The 14,086-nt window shown below is 43.1% G+C and overlaps 1 protein-coding gene across 1 annotated transcript in view; it reads left to right on the forward strand.

The window, feature by feature from the left end:
* fam20ca (FAM20C golgi associated secretory pathway kinase a) overlaps window positions 1-14,086 on the forward strand; it is a 41,340-nt gene extending 27,254 nt beyond the window's left edge. The window contains exons 4-10 of the mRNA XM_034220330.1: window positions 6,307-6,399; window positions 9,178-9,293; window positions 10,238-10,418; window positions 10,805-10,914; window positions 11,027-11,108; window positions 11,233-11,292; window positions 12,511-14,086. Coding sequence (XP_034076221.1) covers window positions 6,307-6,399; window positions 9,178-9,293; window positions 10,238-10,418; window positions 10,805-10,914; window positions 11,027-11,108; window positions 11,233-11,292; window positions 12,511-12,769 — 901 coding nt within the window. The 3' untranslated portion in view covers window positions 12,770-14,086. The remainder of the gene's footprint in view (window positions 1-6,306; window positions 6,400-9,177; window positions 9,294-10,237; window positions 10,419-10,804; window positions 10,915-11,026; window positions 11,109-11,232; window positions 11,293-12,510) is intronic.

A 14,086-nucleotide genomic window follows, 5' to 3' on the forward strand; every position in this document is an offset into this window, starting at 1 on the left:
GGGGAAGGGCTGGGGGAGACCAGGTGAGATAAGACTTCGCTGGCCCGCCTGCAGCTTGTACAAAACGCTGCGGCGCGGCTGCTTACAGGAACCCGCAAGTTTGACCACATCACACCAGTTCTGGCTTCGCTCCACTGGCTTCCTGTCCATTTTAGAGTCCATTTTAAGATTTTATTGTTTGTTTTTAAATCTCTTAATGGGCTGGCCCCAGAGTACATCTCCGACCTCTTACAGGTGTACACCCCCTCAAGGGCTTTGAGGTCGGCTGATCAGCTGCTGCTTGTAGTCCCAAAAACAAAACAAAAGACCAGGGGAGACCGAGCGTTCTCATCGGTAGCCCCCAGGCTCTGGAACGACCTGCCCCCTCATGTTAAATTGTCGCCCACTCTTGAAGTTTTTAAGTCCCGCCTAAAAACCCACCTCTTTTCCCTCGCTTACCAGTCAGTCTGAGCTATGTCATACCTATTTGTATGCTTTTACTGTCTGTCCATAGCCTTTATGTGCCTTGTATTTATTCTTATGTGTGCTTTTTTATCTTTTCTTATGTGTGCTTTTTATCTATTCGTGTAATATTATATTTTATTATAATGTTATGTTCATTGTGAAGCACTTTGGCAAACCCTCTGTTTTTAAACTGTGCTATATAAATAAAGTGGATTGGATTGGATTGGATTGAAGTGAGCTGATTACAAGGGCCTGGAGGAAGGCGGGATCTGAAATGACAGGAGAGTTTAGATGAGCCACCAAACAAACAATAATAGAAGTGTCTAACTTGTGACACATGAATACAATAAAGAAATGAGTGAATGAATAAAAGGTGAGGAGAGAAGCGGCTGAATAATTGGTGTTAAGGACGGTCAGGCTGGAGAGAGGGAATTTAATGTGGCTGCACTGTGACCAAAATGAATAGGTCAATTAAAACAGGTTAGGAAAAAAACTATTTTTCCGCCTCCTATGTTGGAAATGTGTTTTCTTTCAAACATGACATACATGAAGATATGTTCTTATTATTCTTATTAGTTCTCTTCTACAATTATTTTCTGGTATGAATTCATGTATGTGTGACCATAAAGAGGCTTTCATCCTCCGATGCTATTCTATATCTATCACTGCAATCCCTCATATTGTTTAAAGGGTTCGGTAACTTTTCCATCAGGGCAGACAAGTGATTGAAGTTAAGATAACTCTTTATTATGACAGATGAATGGTGATAATAATAATAATAATATACTACATTTTATTTTTAGGCGCCTTTCATGACACCCACAATTTGTTAAAAAAAAAAAATAAATTAAAAAAACGCTAATAGGCAACAGAACATGATAAAAACACAAACAGGAAATCATGGAGGAGACGGTCAAGTGGACACAAATGAAACATATAATGGGGAGCACTACAGTGAGTAAGCAGATTTGAACAGGTGGGTTTTTAATTGGGATTTGAATATGGTGATTGTGTCTGACTGTCGGATGTGCGGGGGGAGGGAGTTCCAGAGTCTGGGAGCAGTGTAGCTAAAAGCCCGAGCACCCATGGTGACGAGGCGTGGGGTGGGGACGGTCAGCAGACCAGCAGAGGAGGGTTTGGCACTTATATATTTCCCCCATATTTCCCCCAATGGAGTTAAGGCAAGGCAAATGTATTTAAAAAGAGACAGCAGCAAGACAACTCACAACTAAATACATCTGAGTTCAAAAGGTTTGATATTACTTAGCTGTTAAAAAACAACTGCATTGAAGAGTTACGGTAAGAAGAAAATGCCAAAGGCAGTTCCTTCTCAATGTCCTTTAAATACAATTAGCAGACACACCTGTGTGTTCAAGAGCAACATTATCAATCACATGGTGTCACATGTTATTCCATACAGTATGATGATTGTTAGTCCAGTTCTGGTCTCCTTTGTTCTACATTTAGGATATTTTATGTTGTGTATGCACATACACATAAACTGTAAGTGTTACAGTTTATTTTACTCAGATCTCACAGGAAAGTACTCTCCATGTTTTCTCCGCCACCCACACACACACACACACACACACACACACACACACACACACACACACACACACACACACACACACACACACACACACACACAGCCAGACAGAAACAAAGACTCCTGTCAGTGGGGGGGTGAAATCTGCTGTGGATTACCAATAGATGACAGATCTTCCGTGCACCCTGTCTGTCTCTCAGTCTGTCTCCGGCTCTCCTTCTCTCCCTTGGATCAGTAGCAAGATGCCGTTGCAGCAGTCGGTCAGTGGGAGTGTGTGAGGGATGATCACACACACAATGTGCTGTCTCACTTTCACTCAGCATGAACATTTCATTCCAAAAGGTGACACAGTTGGTATTTGTCTCCCTGGGTTTGTCTCTGCTGCCCTCTCCCTGTCACCAACGTGTACTATCTGTTTCTGTGTGTTTGTGACTTTGAGACAGAAAGAGAATAGGAGTGTGTATGCGTGTGTGATTCTGGGGCACAGCTGTTGTTGCCTTGGCCCCTCCCTCTCCCATCCCTCTAATATAACCCTCCACTGTGCAGGCCTAAGCTCGTGAAGGCGCATTAAAACTGCATAGTCAGCGCTAAATGAGTCCACACAGGCAAGCAGTTCAGCTTCATCACACACACACACACACAGACACACACACACTCCGGAAGCTTCTGCTGCACTACACTAAATTTGCTGTAACTTAATCACACTATCAGCGTCTTATCATCAAGGACACTCGCTCATAAAGAGTGTGTGTGTGTGTGTGTGTGTGTGTGTGTGTGTGTGTGGGTGTGTGTGTGTGTGTGTGTGTGTGTGTGTGTGTGTGTGTGTGTGTGTGTGTGTGTGTGTGTGTGTGTGTGTGTGTGTGTGTGTGTGTGTGTGTGTGTGCTCAACCTTGACAAGACTGAGCTGCTCTTCCTCCGGGGAAAAGATTGTCCCACTCTTGACCTAACAATCAACATCGGCACCTCAGTTGTTTCCCCGACTCAGACTGCAAGGAATCTGGGTGTGACCCTAGATAACAACCTGTCCTTCACTGCAAACATAGCTGCTACAACCCGTTTCTGCAGATACACGCTTTACAACATCAGGAAGATACGTCCCCAGCTGACTCAGAAAGCGACTCAGGTTCTGGTCCAGGCTCTCGTCATCTCACGCCTAGACTACTGCAACTCCCTCCTGGCTGGTCTACCTGCATGTGCCATCCGACCTCTGCAGCTCATCCAGAATGCAGCGGCTCGTCTGGTCTTCAACCTTCCTAAATTCTCCCACACCACTCCGCTCCTCCGCTCCCTTCACTGGCTTCCGGTAACTGCTAGAATCCACTTCAAGACACTGGTACTTGCTTACCGTGCTGCGAATGGATCTGGCCCTTCCTACATCCAGGACATGGTTAAACCGTACACCCCAGCGCGTGCACTACGCTCTGCATCAGCCAAACGACTCGTTGCGCCCTCGCTGCGAGGGGGACCCAAGTTCCCATCGGCGAAAACACGTGGGTTTGCTGTCCTGGCTCCAGGATGGTGGAATGAGCTCCCCATTGACATCAGGACGGCAGATAGCTTGCACATCTTCCGGCGCAAACTGAAAACTCATCTCTTTCGACTCCACTTCGAGCGTTAGAACTATTAACGAAGCACTTTTATACTAATAAAGGACTGGCTTACCTAAAGCCAGTTGAGTAGCACTTGAAATGTTTGGCTCTATGAAACCTGATGTACTTATATGATTCTGTTTTCTTCAAGTTTGTGTCTTCCTGGTCGAATGTACTTATTGTAAGTCGCTTTGGATAAAAGCGTCAGCTAAATGCAATGTAATGTAATGTAATGTAATGTAATGTGTGTGTGTGCGTGTGTGTGTGTGTGTGTGTGTGTGTGTGTGTGTGTGTGTGTGTGTGTGTGTGTGTGTGTGTGTGTGTGTGTGTGTGTGTGTGTGTGTGTGTGTGTGTGTGTGTGTGTGTGGTGTGTGTGTGTGTGTGTGTGTGTGTGTGTGTGTGTGTGTGTGTGTGTGTGTGTGTGTGTGTGTGTGTGTGTGTGTGTGCACAACTGTGAGTGGACATTTTCTTTGTTTTAGTGTTTTGAAACCGGTACATTCAAAAGTCTGAGCTTCCTCCCTGACAGGAAATGTAAATTTCACATCTTGGTGACCATGGCAACAGAAGCTTGTAATGTATGGCAGTCAGGTTTACGTTTCGCAAAGCGCAAAGTGACATTTGGGGAGGAGAAAGAAATTCATATATTGTTTAAAAGCTTGGAAGGAGAAACATTAAGACATCAGTTGCCATAACGTCTGTCCTTCTCTCTCCATGTCTTTCCCTGCAAAGTAATTTATTAAACTGTCATTACGTGAACATCCTGGGAAAGCCTCCTTTCTTCGTCTCAAACATGTTCAAACTTTGCACTTCTTTGTGCCGCTGAGCCTTTTAGCAACACTGATTACCTTCCCATGATAAGGTGCTTTGTTGAAGGCATGTCTGTGTGATAAGAAGCTGCGTCCCAGGTGCACTGAGTGCTCCAGATCATAAGGTCACCTTTTAAAAGCAAGAACTCCCGCTACCTTTTATTCCTCCCCCTCCTAATCCACACAGTGCCTTCTGTCCCCTGAAAAAAAAAACACCATTAGTACCCTCCTTGCTCTCCAGATGGAGAAGGGATCACAATAGCAGCAATTGATTCATGGGCAAATGGCTGATTCCTTGATGTAAAGGTATAGGAGGAGAGGGACATTGGGAGAGAAGGGGGGGGGACTAATGCAACCTGAAGTCAAAGCCTCGCTAATGGAGTGGTGGAGGGGAGGAAAGATAAAGCAGGGGGGGTACAGTAAGTGGCCGTGTGTGTGTGTGTGGTGTGTGTGTGTGTGTGTGTGTGTGTGTGTGTGTGTGTGTGTGTGTGTGTGTGTGTGTGTGTGTGTGTGTGTGTGTGTGTGTGTGTGTGCGTGTGTGTGTGTGTGTGTGTGTGTGTGCGTGTGTGTGTTTGTTTAACTGACTATGTGCGAGCAGAGCAGGTTAATGTCAGGTGTGTGTTCATGTGAGAAAGGGAAGCAAGTGTGTAAATGTGGAGAGATCAGGCACTGAGACGAAGAGGCTTCCAGCACTTCCTGCCTCCATGGCTCGGTTGGCAGGGATCCACTTCTCCCCGGTGATTGTGTGTGTTTGCGTGTGTGTGTTTATGTGTGTGTTTGCTTGGAAGAACTGCAGGATGTGAGCAGAATCTCAGCTTCCCATCAGCAGCCTCGTCCACGCAGGCTTTGGTCTCTGGCAGCAGCTTCTGTCATATTAAGGGATGCAGATGCTGAGATGAGCTTCAACCAGCATGAGGAGACAATCCAATGTAGGACTGGGAGATGTGTGTGTAGTGGAGCAGAAATCAAATTTAAAAAATATATATATTTATATAGTACTTTTCAAACAAAGTTACAAAGTGCTCAACACATTAGATAGGCAGACACAAGCCAAGCAAAATAACACAACATCATTAAAACAATAAAAAGAACGAAAAACAAGAGGATTCCTTTGTTTACCACCAATCAGGCACCACACTCTGAGAGCACATGTGATGGCATACTTCTAATGTATCATTATGAAGGTATTGTTTTTAATCATTGTTTGTAATTGACCTTACTGATGACACCATCCTCTTAAGGACAATACAATATGGATATTTTCTCCGGAAGTTTTTCCTTGTACGATGTGAGGGTCTAAGGATAGAGGGTGTCGTTTTTCTCATACTGATATTCTGAACAATCTGTGCTGTTGTCCATCCATCCATCCATCTTCTCCCGCTTATCCGTGGTCGGGTCGCGGGGGTAGCAGATCCAGCAGAGAGCCCCAAACTTTATTTTCCCTGGCGACATCAACCAGCTCTGACTGGGGGATGCCAAGGCGCTCCCAGGCCAGCGAAGAGATATAATCCCTCCACCTGGTCCTAGGTCTACCCCTTGGTCTCTTCCCAGCTGGACGTGCATCTGTGTTGTTGTATTTGCTGTAAAGTGTCTCTACTGTAGGCTATTTTTATTATATGTACAGCACTTTGGCTCGACCAAAAATCGTTTATAAATGTGCAATATAAATAAAACTTGATTTGATTTGATGGATGGCACAATTAAAGAATATCCTATGAAATCACATTTTCAACTTTCTCACCTTTCAGCCTCCAGAGGTTATATAGAAATATAGAAATGTCCACTCCTATTATGTTTCCTCTTGTTACTCTTATCTACATGTTATTTATGTGACAAAAAAAGAAATCGCATTAAAAAGCAATGGATTGCCATGAATAAAAGATGTTGTGTTAAATGTTTTATGAACCCTGTCTTTCAGGCAGACCCGGGATCAGGAAACCCCTCCAGACTTCTTCTACTTCTCCGACTTTGAGAGGCACAATGCTGAGGTAGCAGCTTTTCATCTGGACAGGTGAGTTTTATCAGCTTCTTCTCCTTAAGATGTATTTTCTGACTCATCTGTTTCTTGTCGGAGTGTGTTTTAAAATCATCCTGTCTGTTCCAGAAAGTATGACAGGTCACACAAGTCCGTTAACTTAGACGACTTTACGGAGGTGTGCCTTCACAGCCTAAAGCTGGGAAGATCTGAATGGGATTTGGAACATGAGGGATTAGATAACACACCGAGAGCTGGGATCATCTACTTTACTTGGGGCTGATTATATTGATTTCCACCTGATCCTTTTACTCTGCTGACAAGGTAAAAAAAAAAAAATTCTCAACAGAGGAACACTAAGGAGACTCTAACGTGAGTTTGAGGGGGAGGAAGATTTATGGTGCGCAGGTCGTCTTGAGGTCCTCCGAGAGTGGTGTAATTACTTTACACACACACACACACGCAGACTCTCACTCTGTGTTAGATACGGTCAGCGACATGTGTTTGTGTGGGCAGGAGGATAAATCCAAACAGGAAATCACAGGCATGCCATCACCGCCGGGACATGGTTTTACAGCAGGAGTGTGGGGGGGGGGGGGGGGGGCTCTGTGATCCCTGAAGAGCTTTTTGGATTGCTTGCCCCACACTGAGGAGTTATAGACCAGTTTCCTGACCGCAGCAGCAGCCTCTGGAGACCAGTCTGAGCTTTTGCTAGTTTATGACTTCATATTGAACATGAGATGCAGAGAAGGAGACTTCAACTTCCTCTGGGTACTCTTCCTCTGTAGATCTGTAGCGCATTATAAGCGCATTGATAATACAAAAATGTGGCTTTTCTGATGCTTCATGACCACATTTATAAAAACACGTAACATTTCAAATGCACATCATTCATAAAAGATGCTAGACTTATAATGAAATATAAGTATATAAACCATGAACTACATGTGGACTGATGGGGCCTATACTACTTTACCACTACCTATACAAACCTCTACAATGGACTCCAGTAAGGCAAGGCAAGGCAAGTTTATTTATATAGCACTTTTCAACACAAGGCAATTCAAAGTGCTTTACAAAAAATGAAAGACATTAAGAAAAAGGCATTTAAAATCAGTCATTAAAAAGAAAAGCTAATAAAATAAACATTAAAAGAAAAAATACATGGATAAAAGTTACAGTGCTGTCTAAGATATGAATAGTTCAATTAAAAGCAGCGACAAAAAGAAAAGTCTTCAGCCTGGATTTAAAAGTAATCAGAGTTGCAGCGGACCTGCAGGTTTCTGGGAGTTTGTTCCAGATATTTGGAGCATAATAACTGAACGCTGCTTTACCATGTTTAGTTCTGACTCTGGGGACAGAAAGCTGACCAGTCCCTGAAGACCTGAGAGATCTGGATGGTTCATAATTTAGCAGTTTGAGTAAGGACTCATAGTATTAGCTGAATTATCCTCCTGTATCATAAGTTATAATTATAATAACCTATGTTAATTAAATTGTAATGCGTTCTTAAACATAGTATTTCCCTCTTGGTGGAAAGTGAAGTGTAATCAGTGCTACAAGTGTTAATCGTGTAGCGGTGTCTTGCATAATAATCAGTTATAATGCAGCATAAATAATGATATACAAGTCAAGAGCATTCATAAGAGATGACACTTGATTATAAGTCAAATCTGAAGGTTTTGAGAAGTTTGTTTATTCAGGTGCATTATACATTCATTGTAATTCACCATACATGCCTTCAGACTGCACTATACTGTAGATTCGGTCTACGCTGTACCCTTTCTTTAGTTTAACCTACACCAAAATATCCTGAACCTTTTAGAGAAAGGCAGCATCACTGCTTTCAGTAATTACTTCTATAGCTCTGGGGTTTTGTTATCCTCTGTTCTTCACCATATTCCCATCAGTTGTGAACTCTTTGTGACTCAGCGGTGTGTAACAGGCAGAGTGCACACGAATAGATGCTCGAGTGTGGAGGAAAACACACACACATGCAAACGCACACACAGGTGCTCCTTTGTCACCGGGCCTCGACATGACGGTGCAGTTTTCAGATCCTGAATGCAGCCCTCTGTAGGCTAAAGTTTCTGCAGCTCCGTTCCACTCTGTGTGCACGCCGGCTCCCAGGAGGCTTAGCTTCAGTCTCAAACGGGTCAGGGTCGTTTGGACAGCAAACATACAGTGAGGCGGGACAAACAGGGCTGAATAGGTATAGTGTGTTCTGACATAGGAGCGGAAGAGAGGGAGGAAAAAAAGACAGATTTGAGATAGAGATGGAGCTCAAGGGTTTGAAAAAGTGTCGAATTTACCCAACCATCCACTGGACGGTTCAGGTGTGTTTATCTGTGTTTCAGTGTATTGGTGCAACAGCTGGAAGGTAGACAAACACACACACACAAACGCAGACAGAAAGCACTGTAAAGATGATTAGTAATTATTCAACTATAAAAGTCGGGTACTGACTATTTGGACTGGAAACCACTCACCACTATTCCTCTGGTGAAAACCTTTTTCTTTTTACTTTGGGCTAAAGTACAACTTATATCCTGTTGATGACAGATAATGCAAAGAGGAACAGGTGCTTACCGTTCGCAGCTCTCTGTGTTAGCAGGAGATGCTTTGATATTCTGCACCACCTGGGGCATCATGGGAGATTGTGCTGGAGGCGGAAGATGTTTTTTGGCTGCATCTGTTCAGGGCAAAGAGAAGTTTGGAAAAAAACCATTGTGTGATACAGAACAAACTCAGACTTGACTGTAGAATCTGGAATATCATGAAGTCCTCTTCATTATAACCCCTCTCTTTCTGTAGGATCCTTGACTTCCGGAGAGTTCCCCCGGTGGCAGGGCGGCTTGTTAACATGACGAGGGAGATCAGAGATGTGACGCGGGATAAGAAGCTGTGGAGGACCTTCTTCATCTCTCCAGGTAGAAACACACTCTGCTGCCTGGCGTCTTCTCTGTTTGGGCAGACCGACACTGGCTTCACTTGTGAGACTCGTTTTAAACTCCGTACAAAGTGGGTTATGTATCTGGAGCTCAGGTTAGTCTGAGTGTCCTGATCTGCACTTCCAGGCAACAATAAATCAAGAATGTGTTGTAGCATGTGTGGCAATAAATAAGGTAATAGCCTGAAGTCACCACATGGTGGCACTGTCAGCTTTAAAACAGCTCAAAGGATTGCATTAAAGTAAAAATTGGATACAAATACTCAGTAAACTCAAATTAAAGGGGCCTAAAACAACAAATCCAGATTAAAAATATGTGGGTTTTTTTCTGTTACTACATTATACTTTGTAATACAAGGATTTGGGGAAGCTATAGGTGAATTTACAGCAGATAAACATCCAAACTGTGTGCCAAATGAAGGTTTAAATTGCACAGAAGGACATTTGTCACATACATGTAGCTTTGATAATGCTGCACAGACGATTACAAACATATCACTTGAAGCAATATGTTGCAAATATAGAGATCAGCCAGGGAATGAGGAACATGGTTCTTTATGTGAACAGAAAAAAGGTTCAGTCAAAAATGAGTTTGAACATTTAATTAATTCTCAACAAATGTATAATATATACAATTTAAAATAAATGCTCCGTGTTTGAGCATCCAGCGCGTTCTGATCGGTTCACACGGTCTCATTGGAGGACCTATGCTTCTCTTTGATTGTGATGTACGATCTTTGCTGGGTCAGCGCTGTGACCCGTGTCAAAAACCTCTACCACGCTGATGTTTCACTGTCGGGCTCTCCTCCCCTCGAGGTCTCCATGTTGGCTTCCTCCTTCATGTTCTGCCACAAAGCCAATGTGCAGACCGCTTCTTCTTTGACACCTTCTTTAAATCAGTGTGTTTTTCTTTTCTCTCCTCAGCCAACAACGTGTGTTTCTACGGCGAGTGCTCGTACTACTGCTCCACTGAGCACGCGCTGTGCGGGAAGCCGGACCAGATCGAGGGCTCGCTGGCGGCCTTCCTGCCCGACCTGAACCTCGCCAAGCGCAAGACCTGGAGGAACCCCTGGAGACGCTCCTACCACAAACGCAAGAAAGCAGAGTAAGGAAACCAACATATGTGATTACTGTGACTACATCAAATCAAACTTTATTTGAATAGCCCAATATCACAAAACACGTTTGTCTCAGTGGGCTTTACAGATTAAAAACAAACAACAGTATTGTATATGATGGAGTTACAGCAAAATGAATGAACGAATTACCATAAAAATTCAATAAAATTAATACCATAAAATGCCAGCTCTGAAGGCTTTGTTTAAAATGTAGGTATTCAACACACTCTTAGAAGTGTGGACACTCTCTGCCTCTCTGATTAAAACAGAAAGTTGGTTCCAGAGAAAGGGTGCTTGGTAGCTGAACACTCTGACTCCTGATCTTGTTTTGCTACATAAAGATATAATAATAAATATATGTTTGTGTTCTCAGGTGGGAGGTGGACCCAGATTACTGTGACGAGGTTAAGCAGACTCCTCCGTACGACCGAGGCACTCGCCTGCTGGACGTCATGGATATGACCATCTTTGATTTCCTAATGGGTAAGAGTTGTTAAACTATGGCATCACATGTTGATATATCGCATTTACAGATTAAAAAAGGGCATCATTATTTCTTTAAGTCCCCTCAACACTTTGCTCTCTCCTGGTCCAGGTAACATGGATCGTCATCATTACGAAACTTTTGAGAAGTTTGGAAATGACACCTTCATCATTCACCTAGACAACGGAAGAGGGTAAAACAAGTGTCTGTGTTATCAACCACTGAATCTTTATCCACTGTAACAAACAGTCGCTGTCTCACATTGGGTCGTGATGATTTCTGTTTCCTTATTCTGATCTGTATTGCCTCCTTTGTAGGTTTGGAAAACACTCCCATGATGAGCTGTCCATCCTGGTGCCTCTCAGTCAGTGCTGCAGGTTTGTTTGTGAATTAAAAACTCCATTAAGACCAGAGCCATATGTCTCAACATATACAGAGGGCATGGACACACTTTAAGATTACTAGCACTGCTCTTTAGGCTTCCCAACTTGAGTCATAAACCTTAAACCTGTACAGAAATGCTTTGATGTAGCCATTTTGTGTTTCTTACCACCTCATTGCATTTGCATTAGCACCACTCAATGAATACAGTTTACTTTTTTAAAGTGGACCCATCATGCTATATTTGAAACATATATTGTAGGGCCATACCTATATAAAACATGTCTGTGAAGTTTTTTTTTCAAAATACCAAACAGACCATGCATTTTAGCCATGCCTCAGTTTGCTCTATTTGCTCTTTTCCAGCCCTGTTTTTGCAAGGGCTGATTCTGCTTTTGTGGCAGACTACAGCGCCACTTACAGGCCTGGCATATGTACTACAGCGTCTCCAGTGCTTTCGAGCGGTCTCTCATTCCCCTGATAGGTGGAGAGTTGCCCATATAGGCGGAGCACCCCTTTTCTGACGTCAGAAAAATTCAAATAATAATCAGCTCCGTTGCAGCCCCGTTTTTAGAGATTTGAGTATGGTGGAAAAGAGAGAGGGTTATGTTGTCTGACACTTGGTGAGTTCCCTGACACACCGGGGACACATATTCATGTATAAAAGACGTACAAAAGTGCATTTTGCATGATAGGTCCCCTTTAACTTTTCTCCATTAGTGCATCTGCAGCATGAGTGATAAGCTTCCTTCAAAAGGGTGAATTCCAGATGAATGTTGTAGTTCATTAACAGGAAGAGGCCTAGTGGTGAAGACGCTATACAACCATAATGTGTCGAATTTCTGTCTACTTCCATCTATCTACTACGGCAAAGAACAGTAACAAAAAACATTAAGCAATACTTCACGCCTAAAATGCCTCTACGGTGAAAAACAATTCAAAGTCTTATGCTTGTGTTTGATATAGTTTTGCAGTATTTATGTGCAGCCCCCATTTATTTTAAAATGTTCAAAGATATTCTCTGGTTTGGATGATTTGTTCAAAGAGGAGGAATGCAAGAAAACCAATCATTCAGGTCCAAACGGAGTTGATATCCAAGTGATCATTATTTCTTTAGTGTACCTATCTATCATTAGTCTTCATAGTCAGAATATACACAGTAATATGAGAGAGTGAAGTTTAATTCAGAATGACCTATTGAATCTCCCCTCCAGGGTGAAGAAATCCACCTACGTGCGCCTCCAGCTGCTGGCCAAGGAGGAGTTCAGGCTGAGCGTCCTGATGGAGGAGTCCCTGCTGCGGGACCGCCTGTCCCCCGTTCTGCTGCAGCGCCACCTGCAGGCGCTGGACCGCCGGCTGCGCCTGGTGCTGCAGGTCCTGGAGGGCTGCGTGGAGAAGGAGGGCTACGCCAACGTGGTGGAGGAGGAGGTCGGGGGGGACACGGCCACCCACAGGACCCCCGGACACAGGTAGTGAGGGCAGCAGAGGGGGACACACCACCCGGGACACATGGACCACGTCTCTGGCTGTTCGGCCAATGGGAGCGACCCACTTCTGATATCAAGCTGAATTCAGTGAATTCCAAGACTTGCCATCATTGCCTCTCTGAAAACTGCTTTTACGTGTTTATATAGAAGAAGAAGGAGCCGCCATGAAAGACTGTGCTCACACAGACGATTTGTACTTGTTAGATACAGATGTATTTTTGTCCTATAAGACGTAAAAAACCAATGCTGTGTTCTGTTTGTTTTGATTATGGAGGGTATCAGTTAGTTTCATGTGTTTTATTATATTAGTACATAACCAAATGAGTGGAATGGAGGAGCGTCTGGGGGACCGTTAGCTTTATCAGTTATCATGATGTATGAAAGGTTGAGAAAGTTGGAAAAGGTTTTTTTCTTTTTGTCAGAAACAATCTACAACCAGAGAACAATTCCACACAGTTCCCTTTATCCATCTACATGTTTTGTCTTGGCATAGACGGAAAGTGTTATCACAAACATCTGACAGTGTAAATCCGAGTTCAAGTATATCCAACACTAACAGTAAGTTCACTTTGCCTTATTCTGATTTTGTATCTCTTTTTTTTACTTTCCCATCTCCCCTGCAAGTCTAACTTGCTCAACATGCAGTATGACAGCACAACACTAAAATAGTATTTAATGCTAAGTAATTCATGCTAAATGGTTATTTCATTGAAATGCACTACCTGGAATATTTACAGTTATCTGTTATAATATCATTTTACAATGCAAATGTTACAGTTTGTATGTTTTTCTATGAGATTACATGTCCGAAAGACTATTTATTGGTGTGTCACAAAGAATGAAAGGGGTTTAATAAATAGGTTATGTTGGGAAATATTTACCTTAGGTACCTTAGCATTGGATGCTATTTGAAATGACATTCCTTTAAGTACTACTATGTTCACATGATAGGAAAACAACAAAGCTATTTGAAGTTGGACATGAAGCGGTGTTTCCTCCTGAGAGTCCTGTTCTGGCCCGGTACCTGTGCAATGACAGAAATACAGTACTTGAATGTTTTTGGGTTGGCAGTATGGACGGGGTTCACAGAGCTGGACTCATGCTGAGGAGTGCATTGTGGGAGATGGATCCCACTACAGGGAGAACCTCGGGCACTGCTCTTTGAATTTCATATTCTCAGTGTAAATAGCTATAAATACTTTGAAGACCAAGCTGCACCGCACAGTGATTTGCTTCTGTGTTCTGCTGTTATATTGTTACTGTGAAGATCTGTTTACTAAATGAATAAAGTGTGCAATAAAAA

This window comes from Gymnodraco acuticeps, unplaced genomic scaffold, assembly GCF_902827175.1.
Source record: "Gymnodraco acuticeps unplaced genomic scaffold, fGymAcu1.1, whole genome shotgun sequence".
Lineage (NCBI taxonomy): Eukaryota > Metazoa > Chordata > Actinopteri > Perciformes > Bathydraconidae > Gymnodraco > Gymnodraco acuticeps.